At 45.7% G+C, this 22,390-nt stretch overlaps 1 protein-coding gene across 2 annotated transcripts; it reads right to left on the minus strand.

Moving 5' to 3' along the window:
- Window positions 1-339: 339 nt before the first annotated feature.
- Window positions 340-16,179, minus strand: IGSF1 (immunoglobulin superfamily member 1). 2 transcript variants are annotated; one of them, XM_016944049.3, is made up of 20 exons: window positions 16,071-16,179; window positions 13,445-13,581; window positions 13,277-13,303; window positions 12,607-12,888; window positions 12,019-12,306; window positions 9,821-10,105; window positions 9,285-9,578; window positions 8,507-8,785; window positions 8,059-8,179; window positions 6,114-6,184; window positions 5,986-6,033; window positions 5,296-5,586; window positions 4,691-4,969; window positions 3,774-4,061; window positions 2,796-3,083; window positions 2,313-2,600; window positions 1,834-2,121; window positions 1,434-1,712; window positions 918-1,041; window positions 340-766 (listed from the first exon to the last, which is right to left on the minus strand). In XM_016944049.3, the coding sequence occupies exons 2-20, from the start codon at window positions 13,512-13,514 to the stop codon at window positions 631-633; spliced, it is 4,026 nt and encodes a 1,341-aa protein (XP_016799538.1). In that variant the 5' UTR covers window positions 13,515-13,581; window positions 16,071-16,179; the 3' UTR covers window positions 340-630. The 2 variants fall into 2 exon arrangements, with proteins under 2 accessions (XP_016799538.1, XP_016799539.1); XM_016944050.4 differs by having other exon boundaries at window positions 5,986-6,018; window positions 16,071-16,172.
- Between the last annotated feature and the right edge of the window lie 6,211 nt (window positions 16,180-22,390).

Below are 22,390 nucleotides of genomic sequence, written 5' to 3' on the forward strand. Positions count from 1 at the left end.
TCCCACTGTTTGAAAGTGGATGTACTATGGACCCAAACGTAACACAATGAAATGCATGTAATGTCTGTGTTTTCCCTCCTCAGGCTCAACTTGGAGAGAGTGTTGCCATTCATTCATTCATCTATCCCATGGAAGGGCAAAAGAATACTCTGGTCAGTGACTATGTGTCAAACCAAATTGGGAAGTAGCTATTTTGGAGCCCCCTCCCCACGCCCATCCTTGAACAACTTTCTCTTTTCTTGTAGCCCTGCACTCTCTTATTCTGCCATCGAGATCAGCTCCAATACATCATTTCTAAATTGTTAGTGGAAAACAGACCAATAGAAGACCACAGCCATAGTTTTTGAAGTTAAATAGTGAATACTCTTTTTATTCAGAAGAATGCATTTTTAATAGAATTTCATGCGCCAGTAAATCAGTACAGTGAGGAGTTACAGGGGTGGGGAACCTCTCTTCAGGAAACATCTCACTCTGGCAGAGCTCTCAACTCCCAGAATCCCCTTTACCCCGCTCAGGTGATTAGAGACCAAGGAACAGCAGGTGGGGCTGACTTGCAGGGTAACTGGTTGGATTTACAGGTCTCTGAGAGCAAGAGAGAGGAGAGGAAAGCTCTTGTAAAGGAGGAGATTATTATATTGGAACGGGCAGTTCCACAGAGATTCTCTGAGAGGTTGATGAAGGAGAATTGGCAGGGGTGCCTGGTTCTCCTTCTTGGTTACACTCTTCAAGGGCAATGGTCTGGTCTCTTCCGTCTGTCTCTGAGCCTCTATGTAAAGAAAAAGACATGAGTAAGGGAGGACCCAGAAACTGAAAACAGATTGCACAGTGGGGCTCAGATACTAGGGGAGCATTTGTATGATTGTTTTTCTAGCACCACCTGGTTCACAGAAGGGGGCCATAATGAGGCATTTATTTACCTGGTTCGCAGTCGAGGCCACTTCTTCCACTCTATGGCTAGCACTACCCCCAAGGCTACAACAACCACCACGATTAGGCTACTTCGGACAATGTTCCCTACAGTGCACTCCTGAGCAACAGGCCCTGTGGTGATGAAAGAGGAGAAACCGAGGCCATGGAGATTAGCGTGTGTATGTTCCCCTTGATCTGGTATTGCCCCACACTCTGGCCTTCTTTAGGGTTCACGTGGGAGCCATCTGTTCAGACTACAGAGGGGGTGGGCAGTGGCAGAGTTTATGCTGAAGCAGAAGCAGCCCTCCTTTCCTTGGGGAAAAGAGGCCTGAAAAGAAACCCACTCACTATCTTCAAATATATTTAAGGTCCCACCTCCTCACCATCCTTAGGAGAAAGATGACACACTTCAGGTCCCTGGCTCCAAAGCTCCTCCATTCTCCTGATTTGGGATGTCTCCCTGGGGACTGTCCCTGGGATCCCAGGTGTGTCACACCAGGACCATGGAGAGATTATTCTCTTACCTGCTGCCCCCACCAGCTCCAGGGGATCACTAGGCTCTGACCAGATATCAGGGTAGGCCTGGAGGCGGTAGCTGCAGCTGTAGTTTCCAATGCCTTTTCCTTCTACGTTGTTGATGACAAAGTCTCCATCCTCTGAAAACTGCTGAGGTGCTTCTTCTCCATCATGTTCTAGGACAAATTCAACACCTGGCAGGGGTCCTCGGCACTGAAGGGTGATGTCCTTCCCTAGCTTGAACATGGTGCTGGGCCAGGCTGACAGAGAGGGTTTAGGGGGCTTATCTGCAACCAACAAGGACACAGAGTTAAAAGAAATGATCCTGAACTTAGCCTTTTACCCCCTTATTGCTTACTGCTAAAAACTACAAAATCATGACTTGTACTGAAGTCTCCAGGACCTTACCAGTCACCCAGATCTCCAGGGAGTCACTGTGATTTGAAGCTGCAAGGGGAGCAGAGTCCAAATAATAAACACAGCTATAGATCCCAGAGTCTTCACCTCTCACTGCTGGCATCCAGAAGTCAGCCCTGTACCCACTTGGCCTCTGTTGCTCTAAAGGCTCCTGAGCCCCCTCCTTCAACAGGACAAATGTTGAGTCCGGCAGTTCCCCTTGACACTGAAGAGTCATATTTTCGCCAGGGGCCACCATGGGACCAGGCTGGGCTAATAGGCTGGGTTTGGGGAGTAAGCCTGGAAGAAATGAACTCCTGGTCAAAGAGAAGAGGTCACTTTCCAGTGCATCACCCCTGGGGTCTCTGCTCAATAAAGAGGAAAGGCAATTGGTTGCCTCTCCTCGAGCTCTCTGAAAACTATCTCCCATGAACTAGTCTATTCCCTCCTTTCTACACTTCCATGCCCACTCGACAGCCTCTTCCCCTTACCTGTGACTAGGAGTTCCAGGGTGTTGCTAGGTTGTATCTTGATAGAACTGGTCCAGTCAGGGTGGTAGCAGCAGCTGTAACGCCCCATGCTAGCACCAGATATATTGGTGATGGGGAATGCCCCGTCATTACTGGTGGATCCCCAGAGCTGCATTGAAGTGGCTTCTCCTTCTTTGTGCAGAATGTATCCTACTCCATGGACCGGCCCTCGGCACCAGAGAGTAACATTCTGCCCCATGGGAACCACAGAACTGGGCTCAGCAAACAACCATGGCTTAGGGAATGTGTCTAGAAAGAGACCAAGGTTGTAAAGTGGTGACTATAGAAACTTATGAGTTCCTGCTTAAATTAACAGTCTATCTTTCTCCTCTTGGGCATGGTAGTTCCCCTCCGTGGCCTAGCCTAGCCTTCCAGGAGGAATTACTCTCCCTAACCCCTTCTCCAATGATCTCCATCCCAGTCCCATGTCCGGTCGGTCCTTACCAGTCACCCAGATCATAAGGGGCATACTGAGATATGACCCCCTGTTTGACATGGTTGTCTCATAGTAGATACAGCTATAGTTCCCAGAGTCCTCTGCTCCAACAGTGTGGAGAAGGAAGTCAGCTGAGTTCCCTGAGACACTCCGAAACTGTAAGGGAACATGGGCTCCCTCCTGCAAGAGGGCGAACCTCATGCCCTGGAAAGTCCCTTGGCAGCGCAGGATCACACTCTTCCCAGGAAACACCACAGGACCTGGCTGTGCCAGGAGAGTGGGTTTGGGGTAGAATTCTGAAATTAAAGAGACCACAGCATGAGATAAACCCAGCCCTCACATCCTGCAAATAGCCTTTTAAAGTGTTATTGTAAGACACAATATATGTTTGTTGTTAAAAATTAGAAAATATAGAAAAAAAAACTAATGAAGGAAACACAATTCTACCACTCAAAGATAAATATTTTTAATATTTAATTGCCATTTATTCTTTCCATATATTCTCATGTCCATGTAGCTATAACTGTTTACATAATTGGGACTCCACTTATGCACAGTTGTGTAGTTGTGTAGTATGCAGCTGACATTTCAAGGTCGTCTCCCTTTCTCTGAGAGCCATCCAGCCCACCGGTCTCTGACAGCCCAGCTAGAGAAAAAGTGGACATTGAGCCTAAAGCTCAATGCCAAGCCATAAAAATGTGCAGAAATAGGGCAAGTTGAACCGAGCTCTTGGGATTAGACACCCCCATCTACCTCATTTATTTCCCCAGAAGTGAATTGCTTGCCTCCCCACTGCCTTTGTTTCTTGTTCCTGTAATAATAACATGAGCAGCTGTGCATCATGGACTGGTCACTATGGGCCAGCCGCTGTCCTAAGCACTTTCTCAGTGTGTTTTAGAAGAAACATTTCTTCCTCTCCCACTGACAGCCTTCCACCCACCATCCCAGGGTTGGCACCACCTCTACCTGGAGTCCCCCCTCCTAACCTGTCACCACGAGCTCCACAGGGTCGCTGGGCTCAGACCAGATAGAAAAGTCATAATATCGGCAGCTGTAATTCCCTCCATCACCAATGCCCACCGAAATGATTAGAAAGTGAGCTGCACTGGCCCCCGGACTTGCCCAGGACCTGTCACTGGACGCTATTTCACTTCCATCTTTGTAAAGAATAAAGCTCATATGCTGGTGGGGGGTGGAGCAATTGAAAGTCACTCGGGCACCAGGGGTGACCACAGGGCTGGCCCATGTCTTGAAGAAGGGCTTAGGGTACATTTCTAGAAGGCAAAAAACAAAAACAAAAACAAAAAACAAAATACAACACAAAACCAAATTAAGAACAAGAAAGAGAGAAAGCAAATATAGCAAATATTGGTTCTAGGAGGCTTCTCTGCTTTTAAGTAAGTGCATTTAAAAAGTAAGGTAAATCCACTTTGCAGATGGACTTCTCACACAGGGACCCTTCAACCCCACCCCTCACTACCTCCAGATGAGTCCTCAGTGTGATCAGGGCAGGCAATGGAGGCTAGTAAAAAGGTAGAATTTTTCTTGGGGTTCTGCTGATTCTCTGAGCCTCAGTTTGCCCATTTGGACAAGGGGAAAATGGTACCTGCTTCACCCACCTTGAAGAGTTGCTCTATGGTGAAGTGAGATAATTGATGTGAAAATAATTAGAAAAATTAAATCACCCTCCACGAACCAAAGCTATTAATAACGATTATGGCTATTAATATCGTGCAGCCAGAGGCCCTGGCACTCCCAGCGCCACGCCTGCCTGGCTCTAAGATTGGACACAGGCTCTCAGGACCAGCAGCAAAGTTTGCTGCAGGGAGAGGAGTGTCTGACCCAGGGCTTTGCCTTTCCCTCCACCCTGCCCCCTTTCCTCCCACACCCTTTTCAGCTCTACCTTTTATGACAAGCTCCAGCGGCTCACTGGGCTCAGACCACTTGAAGGGGCGTTTTTCAGTGTGAGTGCGGCAGCTGTAATTGCCTTCGTCTTTATCCTCCATTCTCTGGATTGTAAAGAAGGCTTCTCTTCCAACAGCACCAAGTTGCTGGACAGGTTCTTGCTCTCCCTCCTTATACAGAGCAAACCCCACGCCTGCCAGCCATCCTTTGCACCGGAGTTGTAGTTCCTGGCCCCGGATTGGAGGGGAAGCAGAAATGACAGGTTTGGGGAGGATGTCTGGAAAACAGAATGGGGTGAAAAAGGAGTCAGAAGTTTGCAGTTGCCCAGATGGGATACTCAGGGTCACTTTGTCAGCAAATAAAGACATTCATTCTGGGCTGGCCCTAGGCTCTTCCAGTCAGTCTCCTCACACTCTCTTTCCCATTCCGCCCCTCCCCCTACCCCATAACCCCCTACCATTTCAGTGCCCCTCCTCTCCTACATGCAGCACGAGCCCCTTGGGCTCCAGGGTCCCTGTGAGTTCATTCCCTCACTCCCAGGAGCAGTGTTGGAGTCCCAGGGGCACTGGGGATAACTCCCAGAGACCCTCTACATTTTCTTACCTGTCCCCACCAGCTCAAGTGCCTCACTGGGCTCCGATACAGCCATCTCCTCCCATGAATGGCAGTGGTAGCTCCCGGTGTGGCTCTGGGTCAGGGCGCCAAGGGGGAAGGCAGCCCGGACCTGCTCTGAGGCCGGGCGAGTGGCGATCCACCCGGTCCCATCCTTCAGCAACACAAACTCCTTAGTTGAGCCAGAAGGGCTTCTGCACCAGAGGGTTAAGTTCTTCCACGGGGCCAGAGGAAAGTTGGTCTCTGCCCACAGCTCAGGCTTAGGGGTTGGCATGACTATTTCTAGAAACAGCAGAATTAATGAAGCCATCCTCCCGCCTCCCTTCCCCTCCCTCCTCCTTGCCCTTGAACCCTCTACCCAGATCACACTGCCCACCTCCCCTTGCAACCCAAATCCAAACCCTTTCCTTCTTTCCTTCCTTCCTTCCTTCCTCAGGTGCTGGGGAAAGGGGAAGCTGGTGTCTTATAGCTGAGCCTCAGAAAAGTGCAGAAGCTTGGAGGAAATTTTGCAGGCAGAAAGGCAAAGTTGGAGGCTGAATTTTGCCAGCAGCTTTAGCAAGTGCCCCTTCCTGGCTGTCCTTCCCTCCCAACCAGTCACTCCCTGGCCAATGACACTGACACTCTGTAGTTATTTCGGATCTCCAGGGAGGAATGTCCCAGTCTGGAGCAGGAAAAACTCACCAGTCTCTTCTATCAATACCCCATTGCACAGTCCTGCAAAAGAAATTGCTGCCAGGACTCGGCCCCCTCCCCCACCGGGACTTCACCCCGGCCTTCTGCCCGGGGCCCCTTCCCCCACTTGTACTCACCACAGCAGAGAAGGGCCGTGACTATGAAGAGCATGGTGACCCCTTGAGCTGTTCCCAGCAACCAGGCTTCTCTAGTGAGACCAGAAAAGAGATGAGAGGAGTTGCTGGGATGAGGGGGAGGGTGGAGGAAAGGGGGCGGCAATTTATGTCATTGGCTTACTCGCTACCCAATGGGGACTGGATATGGCCAAGATAATGGGATATAATCTTATTTGACATCAATGACTTTTCTTTTTGAGGGCCTTACCACCTACAAACCTCTTGCTCTTTCATGACCCACGTGTCCCCCCCGCCCCCTCCCCACTCCGCAGCCTATATCATATGTCAGCTCCCCATGGCCCCTGATTAGGTTGTTGCTGGAATTGAGATGTCAGATGTGAAAACGCTTTTGTATTATTTGGAGCTCTCAGAACCCCTGGAGCTCATTGTGATCGGCAGCTCTGGGTGGTGTGTGTGGGGGTGGAGGGAGAAACCGTGAGTATTTCTCAGTCATCAAGTTTAAGTTCGGAAGCAGTTGTTGTGGCAGTATTGGTCCTCAGACCCACCTGCCTCACCTGCCTTTGTTATGGAAGGGTTGCCTAGGCAGCTGTGATGAATTACTAGAAGATTGTCAGTGCCGAGCCAAGCTTTTCAGAGAGTAGAAACTCTCCCCTCACCCAGATTATAACTAGAAATGTGCAGCAGCTTTGGGTCATGAGTCTTGTAGTATTAGATGATATTAACCCAAAATCCATTGGACAATTTTTACTTAGAAAACACTGACCATCCTTCCTGGTGAGGAAAACATGATTTTCAAGCTGCTTTCTCTGAAATCTGGTTCCTGATCTTATTCTTTGATGCAGTGTTGCTGGGCTGGGGTGGGGCACATAAAGCTACATTTTTTTTTTCTAACCACTGGCTTGGAGATTACTCTAATGAGTACGGGACCCAGGTCAGGTTCCGGAAAGAAGTAGAACTTGACCCCTGCTGAAACTTTTTGAAAACTCAAAGGGTGGTGGTTTTTGCAGAAGGCTTAGGTGGCTCCCTTCTGATTGCCCAAGTATTCTGTCCCTCAGATTCCAGTGGAAAACACAGACACATATAATCATAATCATAATCCATTGTGCATTGAATACTCCCAGACACACTGACCACAGTTGCAGGGCGGGGGGTACAGCCAGAAGCAGGGAGTAGGGGGAAGTAGACAAGGTATTCAGGAGCTAACATCCCTACTGGGTCAGAAGTGGTCATTTCTCTCCTTGTTCCCAGTAGAGTAGCCTGAGCACAAGCCATGGGGATGAGAGAGGCAGATGGCCCAGAGCACACCACAGAATCAAAGGAAATGGCAGGAGAATCTGTTTGGCCTGTGAGTTTGTGAGTCAGAGGAAACAGTCTGATTCTGTTGCCCCGTCCAATATCACATCAGATGGCCATCCAGGTCAAGTCTATATTCCCAGAATGCTCTGCACAGGTGGTTGGAGGCCACAGTGTCAGAGACTGGTTACTAAGGCAACTAGGATGCGTCACAAGGCTTAATAGCTCCTGAGAGCTAGGGATAAGGGTGAAAAGTTGGGATAGGAGTTGGATAACAGTCTGGGAGACAGGACAGCATGGCTTCTTACAAGAGGAAAAATCCAGAACAAGTTAATGAGGGAGACATCAATCATCTCTGAGGGCAGGATGGTTTGTGGGCGAGATTTGGGCACCCTCCAGGGGGGGATGTCAGTGAATGCAGTTCTGATTACTCCTCTTGCCTCTGAGAACTATGCATTTCTCCACCCGCTGGCTTGAGTGCTGACCCCTCTGTGAGGCGAAAGAGACAGGTGGGGTGAGAAAGTCTTGTTCCCTAAGCCCAGAAGATGGGGGTTCTATAGGGTTTGCCTCTGTGGCTTGTCTCAACTAGGGCATGACTCATTCTTCAGACTCTGTTAGGTTGGGGAACAGGGGGCTGGGACAAGACAGTTACCTGATTCTGAGTCTCCGACACTTCCACCTTATCCACAGCACTACCAACAGCAAGGCAACAAGCTGCATGATTAGAGACAACCTGATAGCTTCATTCAGAACGTAATTCCAGGTGAGATAGCCTGTGGCCAGAGAAGACCAGAATCAGAGGCCTTGATGGGGACAGGGGCAGGTGAATACATTCATGGGGTGAGGACAGTCTGGTTACTGACAGTGCTTATATTGAGAAGGTGAGGCAGAAGTGGCCTTCTTTTTCATGGAGAATGGGAGCCTTGAAATTATCCTGCTAACTGCCTTTGAGGAATTGTGAGACCACCCCAGGGGAAGGGTGCTGAAACCCAAGGGCTCTGATTTTCAGGCCTCTGACTCCCTTTCCCATATCTTTCTGGGCACTGAACTGGGATCCCTGGGGTATGGAGGGGCATTCCTCTGAAGAGTTATCCTCTCACCTGCTGGCCCCATCAGCTTCAGGGGCTCACTGCGATGTGACCAGATGTTAGGATGTGTCTCTATGCGATAGCTGCAACTGTAGGTCCCTGTGCCTTTCCCGTCAACATTACTGATGATGAAGTCTCCGTTTACTGAGAATTTTTGGAATGTTTCTCTTTCTTCCCATTCCAGAGAAAATTCCAGTACTGGATGAGATACTCGGCACTGAAGGGTGATGGCCTTTCCTAGCTTGAACACAGTGCTTGGCCAAGCTGACAGGGAGGGTTTGGGGGGCTTATCTGAAACCAATCCAGAGACCAGAGTGAGAAGTGACCTCAAACCCAGTACCCTCTCCCCCAGAAAATGTTTCTGAGCTCCCCATTTGATCTTCTCTTCCTTTCCACTTCCACTTGGCCAGTGGCTTCAAGATTTGACTGTGCATTAGAATTCCTTTGCCCACCCCTTGGTGATCTAAAGATTCCTGGTTCCTTACCTTCAATCAGGAAGACCTCATACCTGTAAGCTTCCTCTGGCCTAAAGAAAAATAATTTTCCCAGGGGTTACAATGGGGCTGTGCCATACTGAGAGGTGGAGCTTGAGGAACAATCCTGGGAGACAAGGTCCCTAAAGTTTTGGAAGAAAGTTCTACACCACCTTCCTAGTGTGTGTGTGTGTGTATGTGTGTGTGTGTTTTGCTCATAGCTCTCAGAGGATATGAGGCTACTAGCTCCTTCTTACAACACCACAATGATGATAAAAACAAACAGGTTGATAATAAAAACAGTTGTTAACACTTGCCTACAACCATAAGCTCCACAGTGTTGTGTGATGGCATCGTAATGGAGGTCTTCCAGGTGAGAAGATAGTGGCAGCTATAGATGCCAGTATCACTGTAGGTTACATTGTTGAGGAAGAATGATGTGTTGTCATCGATGCTGGTGGCATCCAAAAATTGAAGTGGTTTGTCTTCTCCTTTCTTATAGAGTGCAAGACCCACTCCATCCACTGGTCCTCGACACCGTAGGCTCACATTCTGACCCATTTGGACCACAGCACTGGGCCGAGCAAGTAGCCAGGTCTTGGGGAAAGTGTCTAGGACGAGACCCAGAATAAAAAGCACTAGTGATTTCACTTCCTGCTCCCACTCCTTAAGATTCTTTTCCTTCTCTTCCTCCAAACCACCCTTGGAAAAACCTGCCTACACCCAGTTTTACAAATTCTGCTCCCTTCTCTACTGTTAACCCTGGCCACAGGATTAGGTTCTCCAGGGAGCACAGAGGGAGATTTATATCCTTAGCCGTTAACCTAAGTTTCGTGGCATACCCGTCTCTTACCAGTCACCCAGATTTTCAGGACATCACTAAGGAGTGAACCTCTATATGATGCGTCATAGTAAAAACAGAGGTAATGTCCAGTATCTTGGATCTTCAAAGACTGGAAGAAGAAATTTGCCTCATTTTTTATTGTCTTCTTGTGGTAAAAGGACTTCTCCAAGTCTTCAACCCTCATTAGAGCAAAGGTCATTCCATAGATTGGCCCTTGGCACCTGAGATTCAGGCTTTCTCCAGGTGCCATGATGGGCCCAGGATGGGCTGTCAAAGTTGGTTTGGGGTAGAGTCCTACAAACGGAAGAGACCCTAAAGTTAGAGGCAAGATGATTCTTTCCTGTTGTCTTCTGTTTTCTCTTTCTTAATTTCTTTGAACAAGAAGTGGTAGCTGAAGTTTACCTTCTCTTCCCTATCCCTTCCTTGGATCTCTGCCTCTGTAACATAATCAAGGGTAGATTCACTTATGCCCCTGTTCTCTCTCAAGAATCTGCCAGCTTCACTGAGCTCTAACCATGTGTAGGGGTGTATCTCAGTGGAAGATCTACATCTATAATTCCCTGTATCTTTAGGCCCCTGAAATGCCAAATGTAGTTCTTTCAACCACCAGAAAAACCAAACCTCTGAAAATAACAGTGTTTTCATCTTTGCAGAGCATGAATGCCACTGAAATATTAAGGAGAGCTTTTGAATACATTAAGCTCATTTAAGACCCTACTTCTACAACAAGACTGAAAGAAGCCAATAAAGAGGGTTTGGCCAGTAAGTCTGCAACCCAAATAAATCTTTGTTATGGGGCCACACATTCCTTTCCATGAATTGTTTCTCCAAGGAGATTTTACATGAAAGTGAGGGCAAACCTCACCTCCTACCACTCCTTCCTACCCCCACCCCAATGCCAGGCACACTTATCTATTCATTAAGGAAGGATCAGCTCTGTCATATGCTCACTGAGCATTTAGTATGCATCAAGCGTCATGTAGGTCTAGGTGTGTATGAGTAAAGAAGACACAGTCTCCGCTAGCAAAAAGCTCATGAACTGGTTGGTGGGGGATATTGGTGAACAGGTAACTACGGAAGTGTATGTTAGTGGAATCTATGCTGAAAGGGCATGAGTACAACAAACATTCATACACTCAGTTCAAACAGGCAGTTTTTGTTCTTTGATCCTCAATAAAAAGCTATACTAACAAAATTAATATCTACCATTTATTGAGAACTTATATGCCAGGCACTGTACATATATATTTAGGCAAATCCTCACAACAACCCTGTGAGGTAGGCATTATTAAACCAATTTTGCAGATCAGGAAGCTGAGGCACAGAGAGAAGCATTACACAGTAGATCAGATAGATACTGTTATCCCATTTTTAGAGTAGAGGAAGCCAAAGCACAGAAAAGTGAAGTGACTTGCTCAAGACCACACAGGGAGGCAGTGTCAGAAATAGAACTAGAAACCAGTATTACTGCTTCTAAGTCTAGGGTACTTTCTGTAGCACCACAGCTTTCCCCAAGCCTATTTAGCTGGATAGAGAGACTAAAGCAAATGTGGCCAATTCCATCTAGAAACCTCCAGGCCATGGGGTGGGGGAGTTCGGGCTGGGACATGTCTGGCATTTTACATTTTGGGGAAATTTCTTCTATATTTAGAGATTGGTGCTGCCTTACTAGCTCTACTGATAGGGAACCAAGGTGATTTATAAAGCCATTTCTAAAATATGAGCTATCACATTCTTTGTCATTTGTTTTTTTTTTTGTTTTTACTCACCAACACTAGCAATCCATTCTGTTTTCCACATATAAAAATAACAATTACAAATAAAATACATTTGCAAATTTAAAACTCCATTTATAAGATTGCAGTGGCAGTGCCTGGCACATATTAGGTGCTCAATAAATACTGGTTGAATTAATGAATGAATGCATGATATTCAACAAGTTGAGAACAACAAAGCTGTGATGAGCTGAAGCTGCTGGCCAGTTGGCTGGGCTCCTTTACTAGCCAAATGATTGGCTCCCATACATCTGCCTTGCAGCACATGCCATTCTAATTTATATCTCAGTAAAACTTCAAACGACTGTAGCTTATGGGGCCTTGCAGGGCCTAGAAACTGGCTGAGGAAAGTAAAATCAGAAACCCTAGCTCAACCAGCCATGATACCTGGGACAACAATTGCCAGATGCCAGCAGCCATAGCCACACCCACCTGCTACAACCAGCTTCAGGGGGTTGCTGGGCTCTGACCACAGGGTGGGGAGCATCTGGATATGAGTGCGGCAGATGTAAACCCCTTCATCCTCAGGTGTCAGGTTGTCAATGGAGAATATGGCCATTGTCCCAGTTGGGACTTGGTAATCCACAGGCTCTGCATATCCCTCTTTAAACAGCATGAATACCAAATCCTGCAGCCAGCCATGGCAGAGGATGTTAACATTACATCCAGGAAGAGGGGGGGTCTCAGCCTGAATCCAGAAGATGGGCTTGGGCAGTTGGCCTGGAAGGATAGAATGAACTGGAATTAGGTAAAGCAAGGATAGTACTGTCTAGGGAGCAGCAGAGGAGAGCTCTACTTTAATTGAGGTTTCCCTGTATGATCCTTGTTTGCCACCCCTCCTTCTCCTATCTCTGCTCCAGAGTCTGCATCCCCCCTCTGCATTGCCCAATACAAAGTAGGCCCTTATTTACTAACTGTGGGATGCGTGCTTGCATGCATTTGTGAAACAAACTCTCCCCTGGAAGGCAAGTTTGAATCTCAGGAGCTGGAGTTGATTCTTGAGTATCACTGTCATCTTACCTGGTGCCTCCAACTCTAGAACTTTACTGGGCTTTGACCAGCCTGTCTCCTTCCAGTAGCAGCACCGGTAAAGACCTGCATTGGACTCAGTAAGGGCACCTATAAGGAATGAAACTTGGAAGGTCTTGTGGGAAGGGCGGATCCAGGTCATCTGTGTCTTATCCTTCAGCAGCAGGAACTTGCTTGATATCCGAGAGGGGCTTCGGCACCAAAGCGTGATGTTCTCCCAAGGGGCCTGGGGGTAGTTGGACTCTATCCACAGCTCCGGTTGAGGGTCCATCACTGTTATTCCCAAAGATCAAAAAGATATGAGCAGTCCAACCCTCTCCCTCCCATAACATGTCCCACAATGTCCCTTAAAATTAGCCCGGACCCAGATCCCTCATTTTGTCTTCCCTTGGGGACAGGAGTGTGATCCTGTGGGGCATCGTATAAGAACCCCAAGATATTTTGTCAAGGGGTCCAAATGAATTGGAGAATAAAGTCTGATGGTCTCTTTTCCATCTGAGATAAAGCTTTTTCACCATGCCATAGGAAACCAAGTCCTCTGATTCCCAATCAGCCCAATCTATCTCTGGAATCTCAAGGCATTATGTCCAAGGTCATGGAGACACGCCAGCATCTTGGATCCTTTAGGAAGGAGGTGCCTGAGAGGGCAGGACTCACTTACCTATCGATGTCATACCCAGACTCATCCCTGAAAAGAGAGATTATGGTAAAGGAGAGCTCCTTTGTTGTCTCCATCCTGTGCTCAAACCTCAATACTTTCCTCTCCCACCCCTAATGAGTGGGTACCTATGACAGGGTCACTTGCCCCTCACCCCTTCCTTGTACTCACGAATGCAAAAGAGCAAAACAGTGAATGTCTTCAGCATGGTGGCCCCCTCCCCTGGTCTGTCCAGGGTCATGGGGCCTCTGGTGCTGGCTGTGTGCTCTGAGTCTTGAAGAATTTTTCTCCTCAGCAGGTGGTGGGATCTAAAAGCAGAATTGTTTTTACTCAGAGGACTTGTCCTGCTCCTTAAAGTTTAGTTTAGATGGCTAAATTGCACTTGACAACCCTACATTGTACTTCCTCACAGGCATGCAGGGTATTACAAGGTCACCTGCTGCTTCCTCTCCTTGCTCCTTTCCCTCACTTCCCTATCCTCCTGCTCAAGGTCTTTGTTGGTATCAAAGATGTCAGATTTGTTGAAATATGGATTTGTCTCTGGGATCTCAGAAGCCCAGAATAGCCTGCAGAAGCTCCACAGGATGGGGGAGATGGGAGGTGCAGAGTCACCTTTTCAGATATGCATATATATATATATATATATATGTATATATGTATATATACGTATATATATGTGTATATACATGTATATATATGTGTGTATATATACGTATATATGTGTGTATATATATACGTATATATGTGTGTGTGTGTGTGTGTATATATATATATAGAGAGAGAGAGAGAGTCCTCCAACAACTTAAGAGAGGGGGCATTACTACCATCCCCATTTTACTGATGAATAAACTGAGGCTTAGAGAGGTTATATAATTTGCCCAAAGTCAAAAGATATTAAATATTAGAGCCCAAATTAGAATCCATGTTTAACTCCAAGGCCTATGGATCTAAAACAATGATTTAAACTCCCAGAGGTACCCTTCACTCCCTCTTCACCCTCCCTTACCCCTCTCACTTGATTCCTTGGATATCCTTCCCTTCCATAGAATGCTTTAGATCCAATATTACTCTCATTCTTGTCTCCTACCCCTAAAAGCTCAATACCCCAGTGTCAAGCATGTGTTAGAAAATCAAGCTGCTTGAGTTAATTTACATAAGGTCTAAATGATTCTTTCGTTGCCCTTAACTTCTAAACAGTTTTGTTGATTGCCTCTAAGGGAAATGGAATTGTTTGAATCTCAGGAAATACGGCAAAGATATTTGAGTTCAGGGAGGCTTTCCATTCTCCCTGACCAAAGTCATTATTTACCATAGGCCTTGCATATACACAAGGTAGACTCTTGAGCTTTCATGCCTCTCTCCACCTCCCCCCACAGTAACCTTTCACCAAGGGAAGGTATGTCCCAGCCACGCAAACTCAAGCTAATTCTCTTCCACCAACTTTCTACTGGGAGTCTGAAGTCCTGGCTGACTCCAGCTGTTATTAAATCTTAGCTCAGAAGAGTGGGGAAGAGGCAGCTCCCAGAACAGAGAAAGGAACTGATTTTGCTTTTCCAGACTGACCTTGGACCTCAGCCTCTAACTTGCCCCAGTGCTAACACTGGGTAGGATGGAGGAGCAGGAAGAGGAGGATATTTCGTGTTCAAAATATCTGGACTGTAGGGAACAAGTGGACAGTGAGAAATCCAAGGAAGCATAGGTCCATTGTACATTTTTCACTTTGTATCGAAGGATTTTCAGATTACCCACTCTGAATTTTCCTTATCTGTAAAGTCGGGGAGTAATATCGACCTAACATTATTGTTGTGTTGGGTTAGAGATAATACATGTACAGTGCCAGGCACATAGTGAACATTACATTTTAAAAAGATGCTTATTTTTTCTTCTTTTCAAAGGGGGCATCCAACTGGTGTAGGGCCCTAAAGATGCCCTTTCCATCTCAGTTCCTACAGTCCCTTGCTCCCACTCCTCTCAGGGCCAGGCCAAAGCTTGGATGCTACCCTGTTGCTTTGTTACCCTGGGGCTTTGGGCCAGGAGTTTTTGGGGGAAGCCAGGTTCCACTGCCAAGGGACAGGTTCAACCTGGGATTACACCCAGGAAATGCCATCTGAGGTTTCAGCCTTGCCACTTGGACCCCTAAACCAGGATCTTTGCCTACTGGGGGATTGAGGGGAGTCAGGGAAGCTGGGCTTTTTGGCATGGCTGACCCCTCCTCAATCACTAAGGAAATTGTACCATTTATATTCATCCCAGATGATGAATCTTATACCGGGGGAACATGAGAACAGCCCCAAGCCTTGGGTTAGTTGGCCACGCCCATTTTGGCCTTTCACCCCACCCCCACCCCCAACTTTGGCTGCCTAGCCGTTTTACCCTTCCCTGCTACTCCACCCCAAGCACTTTCCCCACCCTTAGGCAGCGCCGCAGTGCTTTTGAGGGTGACATATCTGAAATGTCTAATGGCTCGCCCCCTGCATAGCTTTGAGGGCTCCAGGAATCAAAGGGGTTGGGCTCGGCGGGGTGCCGGGTACATGCTCAGCTGAGGGTTTGGAGGGAAGACTGAGAAGGAAAAGGGGAGATATCTACAGTGCCCAGAGATTCTCACCGAGGCAGGTCTGGGATCCGGGAAGGAAAGGAGAAAGGCAGGAATGAAGGGGGTGGGGGGACAGACTGGGGAGCAGTTTGATTTACGGCAATTAATTACAGCAAGGAGACTCTTTCGGGGTTTTGTTTAGGATCCGGTGGCCAGTATTTAATATTCAGCCACTGAACTATGCGCTCATTTGTAGGTACTTACGGTAGTTGAAGGCCCGCTCCGATGTTGGAGATTCTCCAGTGAGCTCCTCCAGATGCAGCAAACTGCCCGGCATGAGAAGAGCTGTCTAAGGACAGCCTCTTCGGCTCTGAGCCCCGCCTTCCTCTCTCCCCCGCCCGCCTGCCGGCCCGCCCCAACCTCCTCCCCTCCCTGCGCCGGGCTCTGGGAGCCCACCTACACCAACTCTGCCTGGCACCTGCAGTCCTCTGACGACGGGGATTTCTACGCCCCTCCCAGCCCCCCGCCTCTCTCCGGACTCCCTGCAGAGGTTGCTGGAGCCAAATTCAGGCCCCTGCCCCCTCGCCTGTCTCTCAGAGTTTCACTGGGTCACTGTATTCTGGGGGGGAGAAGGCCAGCTCTCAACAAGATTTGTAGATCCTTCTCTCCAGCTCCCCAATACCTTTATCGGGATCTCAGATCTTCCCCTGCCCATTTTAACGCCCCATTTATGCATAAACATCACCACAGTTTAAGTGCCTACTATGTGCCCCTGGGCCCTGGGATCCATTATTTCTCATCTTCAGAGCAACTCTGCAAAATAAGTGTTACTCCCCTCAGTTTTACAGATGAGGAAACTGAAACTCAGAGAGGGTTAAGTAACTTGGACAGCCTTCAAAGTCCATCTTGGGGTAAAAGCCCAGGCTTTAGAGACATACAAATGTATATTTTAGTCCACATTTTACATTCAATAGTTGTGTGACCTCAAGCAAGTGAGTAAACTCTCTGAGTCCCAGGTTCCCCAACAGTAAAGTAAAAAACAAACAAACAAACAAAAAACAGCAGAACCTATTTCACAAGGCCTCAATGGGATGATGTAAGTAAAACTCACAGCACAATAGGCCTAGCATATAGTAGGTGCTCAATAAATGGTAGTGGTTGCTGCTGCTACCACTACTACTACTACTACTATTAATCTGTAAGCCCTTCCCCAAATGTCTTAGAGTAACATGATTTTAATAATATAGAGCAACCTTTCACAAATGTTGATTATGAAAGACTTTTTATAATGATAATGTATGAATAAGACACTAATCAAAGCTCCTGATATATAACATATGATAAGATTAAAGTATAGCATCCAATGGGCTCACAGACTAATTGATAAGAAATATCAACATGATAGACTAATTGGCTAAAAAATAGACAAATTTTTCTTTATGTACATTTCCTTTTTTTTAAGACAGTCTCACTCTGTCGCCCAGGCTGGCGTGCAGTGGTGCAATCTTGGCTCACTGCAACCTCCACCTCCCAGGTTCAAGCAATTCTCCTGCTTCAGCCTCCCGAGTAGCTAGGATTATAGGCGCGCACCACCACACCCAGCTAGTTTTTGTATTTTTTAGTAGAGACGGGGTCCCACCATGTTGGCCAAGCTGGTCTGGAGGCTCAGCCTCCTAAACTGCTGGGATTACAGGCGTGAGCTACCATGCCCAGCCTTTTATGTACATTTTCTACCTGCATAAAAGATTTCAAATTATCTAATGAAAAACACTTTAATTCAAGAACAAACTGTGTAAAAATAAAGTAACAGCTCTTTTACAGCCAAATTGATTATCATATCTTCATGCATCAGGTGATATCAATTGTGGCTTCCATTATAAACTATAGATTATTGTGTAATGAATAGAATAGGCATATGAATAAAAAGATGTGTTTCTGGGCAAGTTATTTAGCCTCCAAGCCTCAGTTTTCTTATTTGTAAAATGGGGATAATAATTGCACTTACTACAATGAAGGGTTTGGGGTAGGATTGAATGGAAACCTTCCTGTAAGCCACCACATAGCACCTAGGACACAGCAAGCAGCCATTGATTCAACACAAATGTTAAGTACTTTCTTTGTGGCAGGGATTGTTCTAGATGCTGACAATTCAGAAAGGATGACAGTTTCTCTTCTTAAGGAGTTTGTAGTCTAAGGATAAATCATACTAGAGAAGAAGTAGGAGGCAGCCAGAGAAGGAGGAGCCTTGAGAATCAAAGAGGATTGCAATAGAAAAGATCATCAAGTAAGTCATGATAGTATGTGTTTGGATAATTGCAAGCACTTTGCTTGTACTGTGTGCCTAAACTAGGGAGCAGTAGCAGAGAAGGAGGGGAGGGTCAGAGTTCCCAAAACATTGAGAAGGCAACATTAGACAAACTTGATGGTTGTTTGGAAGACAACAGTAATAGTTATTATCTGTCAGGGTGAAAACATCCATGCCAATTTTCAAAACATTTACAGTATAGAAGAGCTTCAAGAAAGTGGAGCTTGAAGGATAGAGGTGAAGCACCAAGGTTCACAAGGTGTTGTGGGAAGCCTTTCTCCATAAGCGAGTCTAATGTAAGATGATGATATTTTTTAAACCTAACTCTGTTTTATATATCCCAAACAGGAGAAGCCCAGGGCAAACCTGATCCCTTCCCAGTGTTGTACTGATGTTGGCTAGCTCTGTATGGTTCAGGAGAACCCAATGTGCACATCTTATCTCATCCCAGCATTCAATGACATAATGGTAGTAGCTTGAAAGTGGCCATGGTCAGAGAATTTTCACCACAGTCAGGGAATTTTCACAACCGAAGAAGTAAATGCTACAAATCAAGTTTCTCCCAGCAACCTTCACATCTCTGGAGCTGTTTTTAAACATTTACTAGCAAACCATGTTTTTTCCAGTTTTATGTTTTAGGACAGTGATTTTTACTGGGAAACAGGAAGGTTTCCAAACTGCTCAAGGATCCTGTTAAGTTTCATACACTCTCAAGAAAGTTATGAGCACTGTGCTCCATTCCCCTGTCCCCAACCTCACTACTCTAGTAAGCCATCTGAGGACTGTGTCAGATCTCTGGAGAGGTCTGTGCATTCAAAGTTTGACTGTGTGTTTTAGCATCCCACCCCACTCCTCAGCCAGTCCCAGGCCCCATCCCTTTCTGCAATGGAGAAGCAATGTGGAGTAGACCAGTGAGGAACTCAGCTGGGACTAAGCAAGTGGCGTTCTGGGGCAGGGAGGAGGTCCAACCAGACAGATTAGGTTCCAACGGCAAGACCTGATGAGGAGGGGGTTAGGCTTTGGAGGTGGGGAGGTCAAAGCTGCAAAGGAAAGCTGGGGCCAACTCACAGAGCTTGAATTTCAACTTATCTTTTGTCAAGCACTTTAATTATTAAGGGCAGAGTTTGGGGCACTAAGTCATTTCCAGAAGCTATAACTGAGGGCATTTTCAGGAGTGTGCAGGAAGCTTCCTAGAATAAACCAAATTCAAGTGATGAATTAGAACTAAAACTTATTTAATCAAAACACTCATAGTGGGGCATTAGACATTAGATAGAGGCCTGGATGATCAGGCTTCTGGGTGCTTGTCACAAAGCAAACCAACAATGTGAATACCTAGGTGATTTTAACAAGTTTAATGGGTGGAGGGAGAAAATGAGGATTTTTGTGTGTGTGTTTCAGTGTTAGCAGAATCACAAAGTTCTTTTTGGTTTATGTACCATTTACCAAAAAAGGTAACCTACTAGTCCACTGTCTCCAAATGACAATTCTCTTAGCATCACAATATGGCTTTTGTTTATACGAGGAACAGTGTGTATCTGAGTACATGGTGGGGGAGGGTGTTCAGAGACAGATATCCAAAATGCAGGAGAGCTCCGAAAGTGGGCTTCAAAGTGTTTCAGTATTCCCTTTTCCTGTGTTGGATGAAGTTGGTGGCTCCAGAATGAAAGGAGGTAGGCTCAGCCTCACTGCCTAGAGCAGGCAGGCACAGGTTCTATAAGCAGTTTAGGCCTGATCCAGGAAGGATGCTTCCAGATACCAGTGCCAGGAAAGCCTTTTTCTGTCTCAGAGTCTGACTTGCCCCCAGTGTGTCCAAATTGTAGGCATTTGCATGGTGGGGCAGGGGTGGGAATGGGTGTGTTGTGGTGGGGGGTTGGGGGGGAGGGGGGAATGCCGCTTGGGAAGGCACAACTGGTCTCTCTAATATTTATTTACTCGTAATCACTTGTCCAAAGGAAACTATAGAAGTCAATAATTTGGTTCTTTTATTCCTATGTATTGTATGATTAAACAATTATATGATTAAGTAAAGATGGCTAAACTGCAAGAGCAACACAAATTAGCAATTTAAAAACTCATCATTGCAACATTACCAACTGTTTATAATCTGTTCCTAAAAACATCAGTTTACAGGCAATTATTTAAATATACATGTGTCTCTTCCAATTCTACTTGTTTTGTGATCTAGGATATGGTCAAACTTTCTAAAAGATTCATGTACCCTTGACAGAAGATGAGGAAATACTTTCTCCATAAAAGTCTGTTAATTTCATATAATTGATTGCTTTCAGGTAGACAATACAAATTATTTTTTTTCTTAATCTATCATATTTCAATGTCTCCCTATCCAACTCATGCTTAATTATTATCTTGCTGTTTTCATTTTCTCCCTCCCATTTATCCCTCCTTCATTCTTTCCCATTTTCCTTTTTGTACTTTCCTTATCATCCTTTCCCATGCATTCTGTGTGTGTGTGTGTGTGTGTGTGTGTGTGTGTGTGTGTGTGTGTGTGTATAGCTATAGATATACACACATAATAACAACTTGGTACAACCGTAAATTTTTACTTCCTTTTCCGCTAATCACCCTGGCAAAAACGCAATTAATTATAAAAATAAGATCTACACTCTCTTAAGAAATGTGGCTTTGAAAGTGAATTTAGTCACTTATCTCCACGAGTATCTTCTCCCTGGGCTGCAGCTGTTTTCAGCAAAACCAATAGTTTGGGAGTTTTACTGACAAATGCCTTGAAGTCATCTTGACTGCCAAAGATTTTCCTCTCATCTTGAAATAAGAAAGATAGCTTAGCTGAATGGTTCACGTGGGGCTTCAAGCCCAGGAACTTCAACTAGTAGATTTTGCTTCAAATTGGTCTCTCATCCACTGTTACTAAGGTATACTCAGGTGTCAGTCCTATATTTATCTTGTTGAAAATCACTTCTTTTTTGAGCAGCTTCTGAGACAATTTCTTTATCTTTCAAGTTTAAGAATTGTACAATAATATGCTTTGGACTTTTAGTATGAGAGATACATTTGAGTGGGAACTTATAAATTTTCTCTGTATAGAAGTCGAGATCTATGTTTAGCTCTGGGAAATTTTTATCAACAGTTTCCTTAATAATGGTTTCAAGGCTAATCTCTTTATTTTCTGCACCTTCAAGGATGCAAGATACATAAATATTGTACCACCTTGATGTGTTTTTGAGATCTATCATGTTTTCTTGCACCATGAAGAACTGTTTTCTTAGATGTTTTATCTTTTAAGACTGAAGCTCAATTTTGTCCTCATTTGTACTGATTCTCTCTTCCATGATATTTATTCAGCAATATTTCTTTCTTAGGGTTTCTTTCCATTCTTTGGCCTCACTAGTAGTGCCCCACAGTCTTTGCTGAGCTTTTCCTGTGTGCTTTTTAAAATGTCCACATGGTCTTGCATCAACGCCCTCACCTCGGCCCTTTGTCTGGGTTCTGCCTGCTGCTCCTCCAGGACAGCCATATCTCCTGAATTCTCTGGGCTTCCTGGTTCCTCCTCAGCATCACAGTACTTATTGGTTGCTACTAAACTTGTTTTTATCATGTTTCTCATTCTAGATCAGGTAGGTTTCATTTTCTTTTTGTGCTACTCTCATAGCTGAGGTTTCCATTGGCTTTGTCAGTGTTCCCGAAGCCCAGCAATTTGGTTCGGAGCACAGCTGCTCCTTCTATCCTCTCCCCGAGAAGCTCAGGAGCTGAGGTCTTTTTATTGAAATGCAAGACCTATTTTAAGCTGAAATCCTCAGAAATGCTATAGGAAATTAAGATATCATCAACTGATGTTCTCATCTAACAGGATTAGAAGTAAGAGCTTCATAACCTTACAGATAAGGTAAAGAAGTACATAAGTGCATAAATAAAAATAAACACACACATATAAATATGTAAGTGCACTAACTACCTGAATACATAAATATACAAACACACAAAAGTAATATAAATGAACACACAAGTGCATAGACATAGAAATAAATATGAACGTAAAATGAGTCTCATATGTTCATAATATTTAGCTTCTGCCTGGCTGAGAGTTCACAGAATATGTTTGTGATTAAGCAACAAAGTACATCAGAATTATAAAGCAGGGAATGAGAGGAGTTTACCTACATGTTTCAGTGTTTGTGGAAAGGGATTTTGACTTAGTGTCGGGGGGTCGAATTTCAGTCCTGGCAGAGCCACTTACTAGCTGGGTAATAGTGTGACATTTGGCAAGCTACTGAAAGTTATTTGAGTCTCCATCTCCTCA

This window comes from Pan troglodytes, chromosome X, assembly GCF_028858775.2.
Source record: "Pan troglodytes isolate AG18354 chromosome X, NHGRI_mPanTro3-v2.0_pri, whole genome shotgun sequence".
Classification (NCBI taxonomy): domain Eukaryota; kingdom Metazoa; phylum Chordata; class Mammalia; order Primates; family Hominidae; genus Pan; species Pan troglodytes.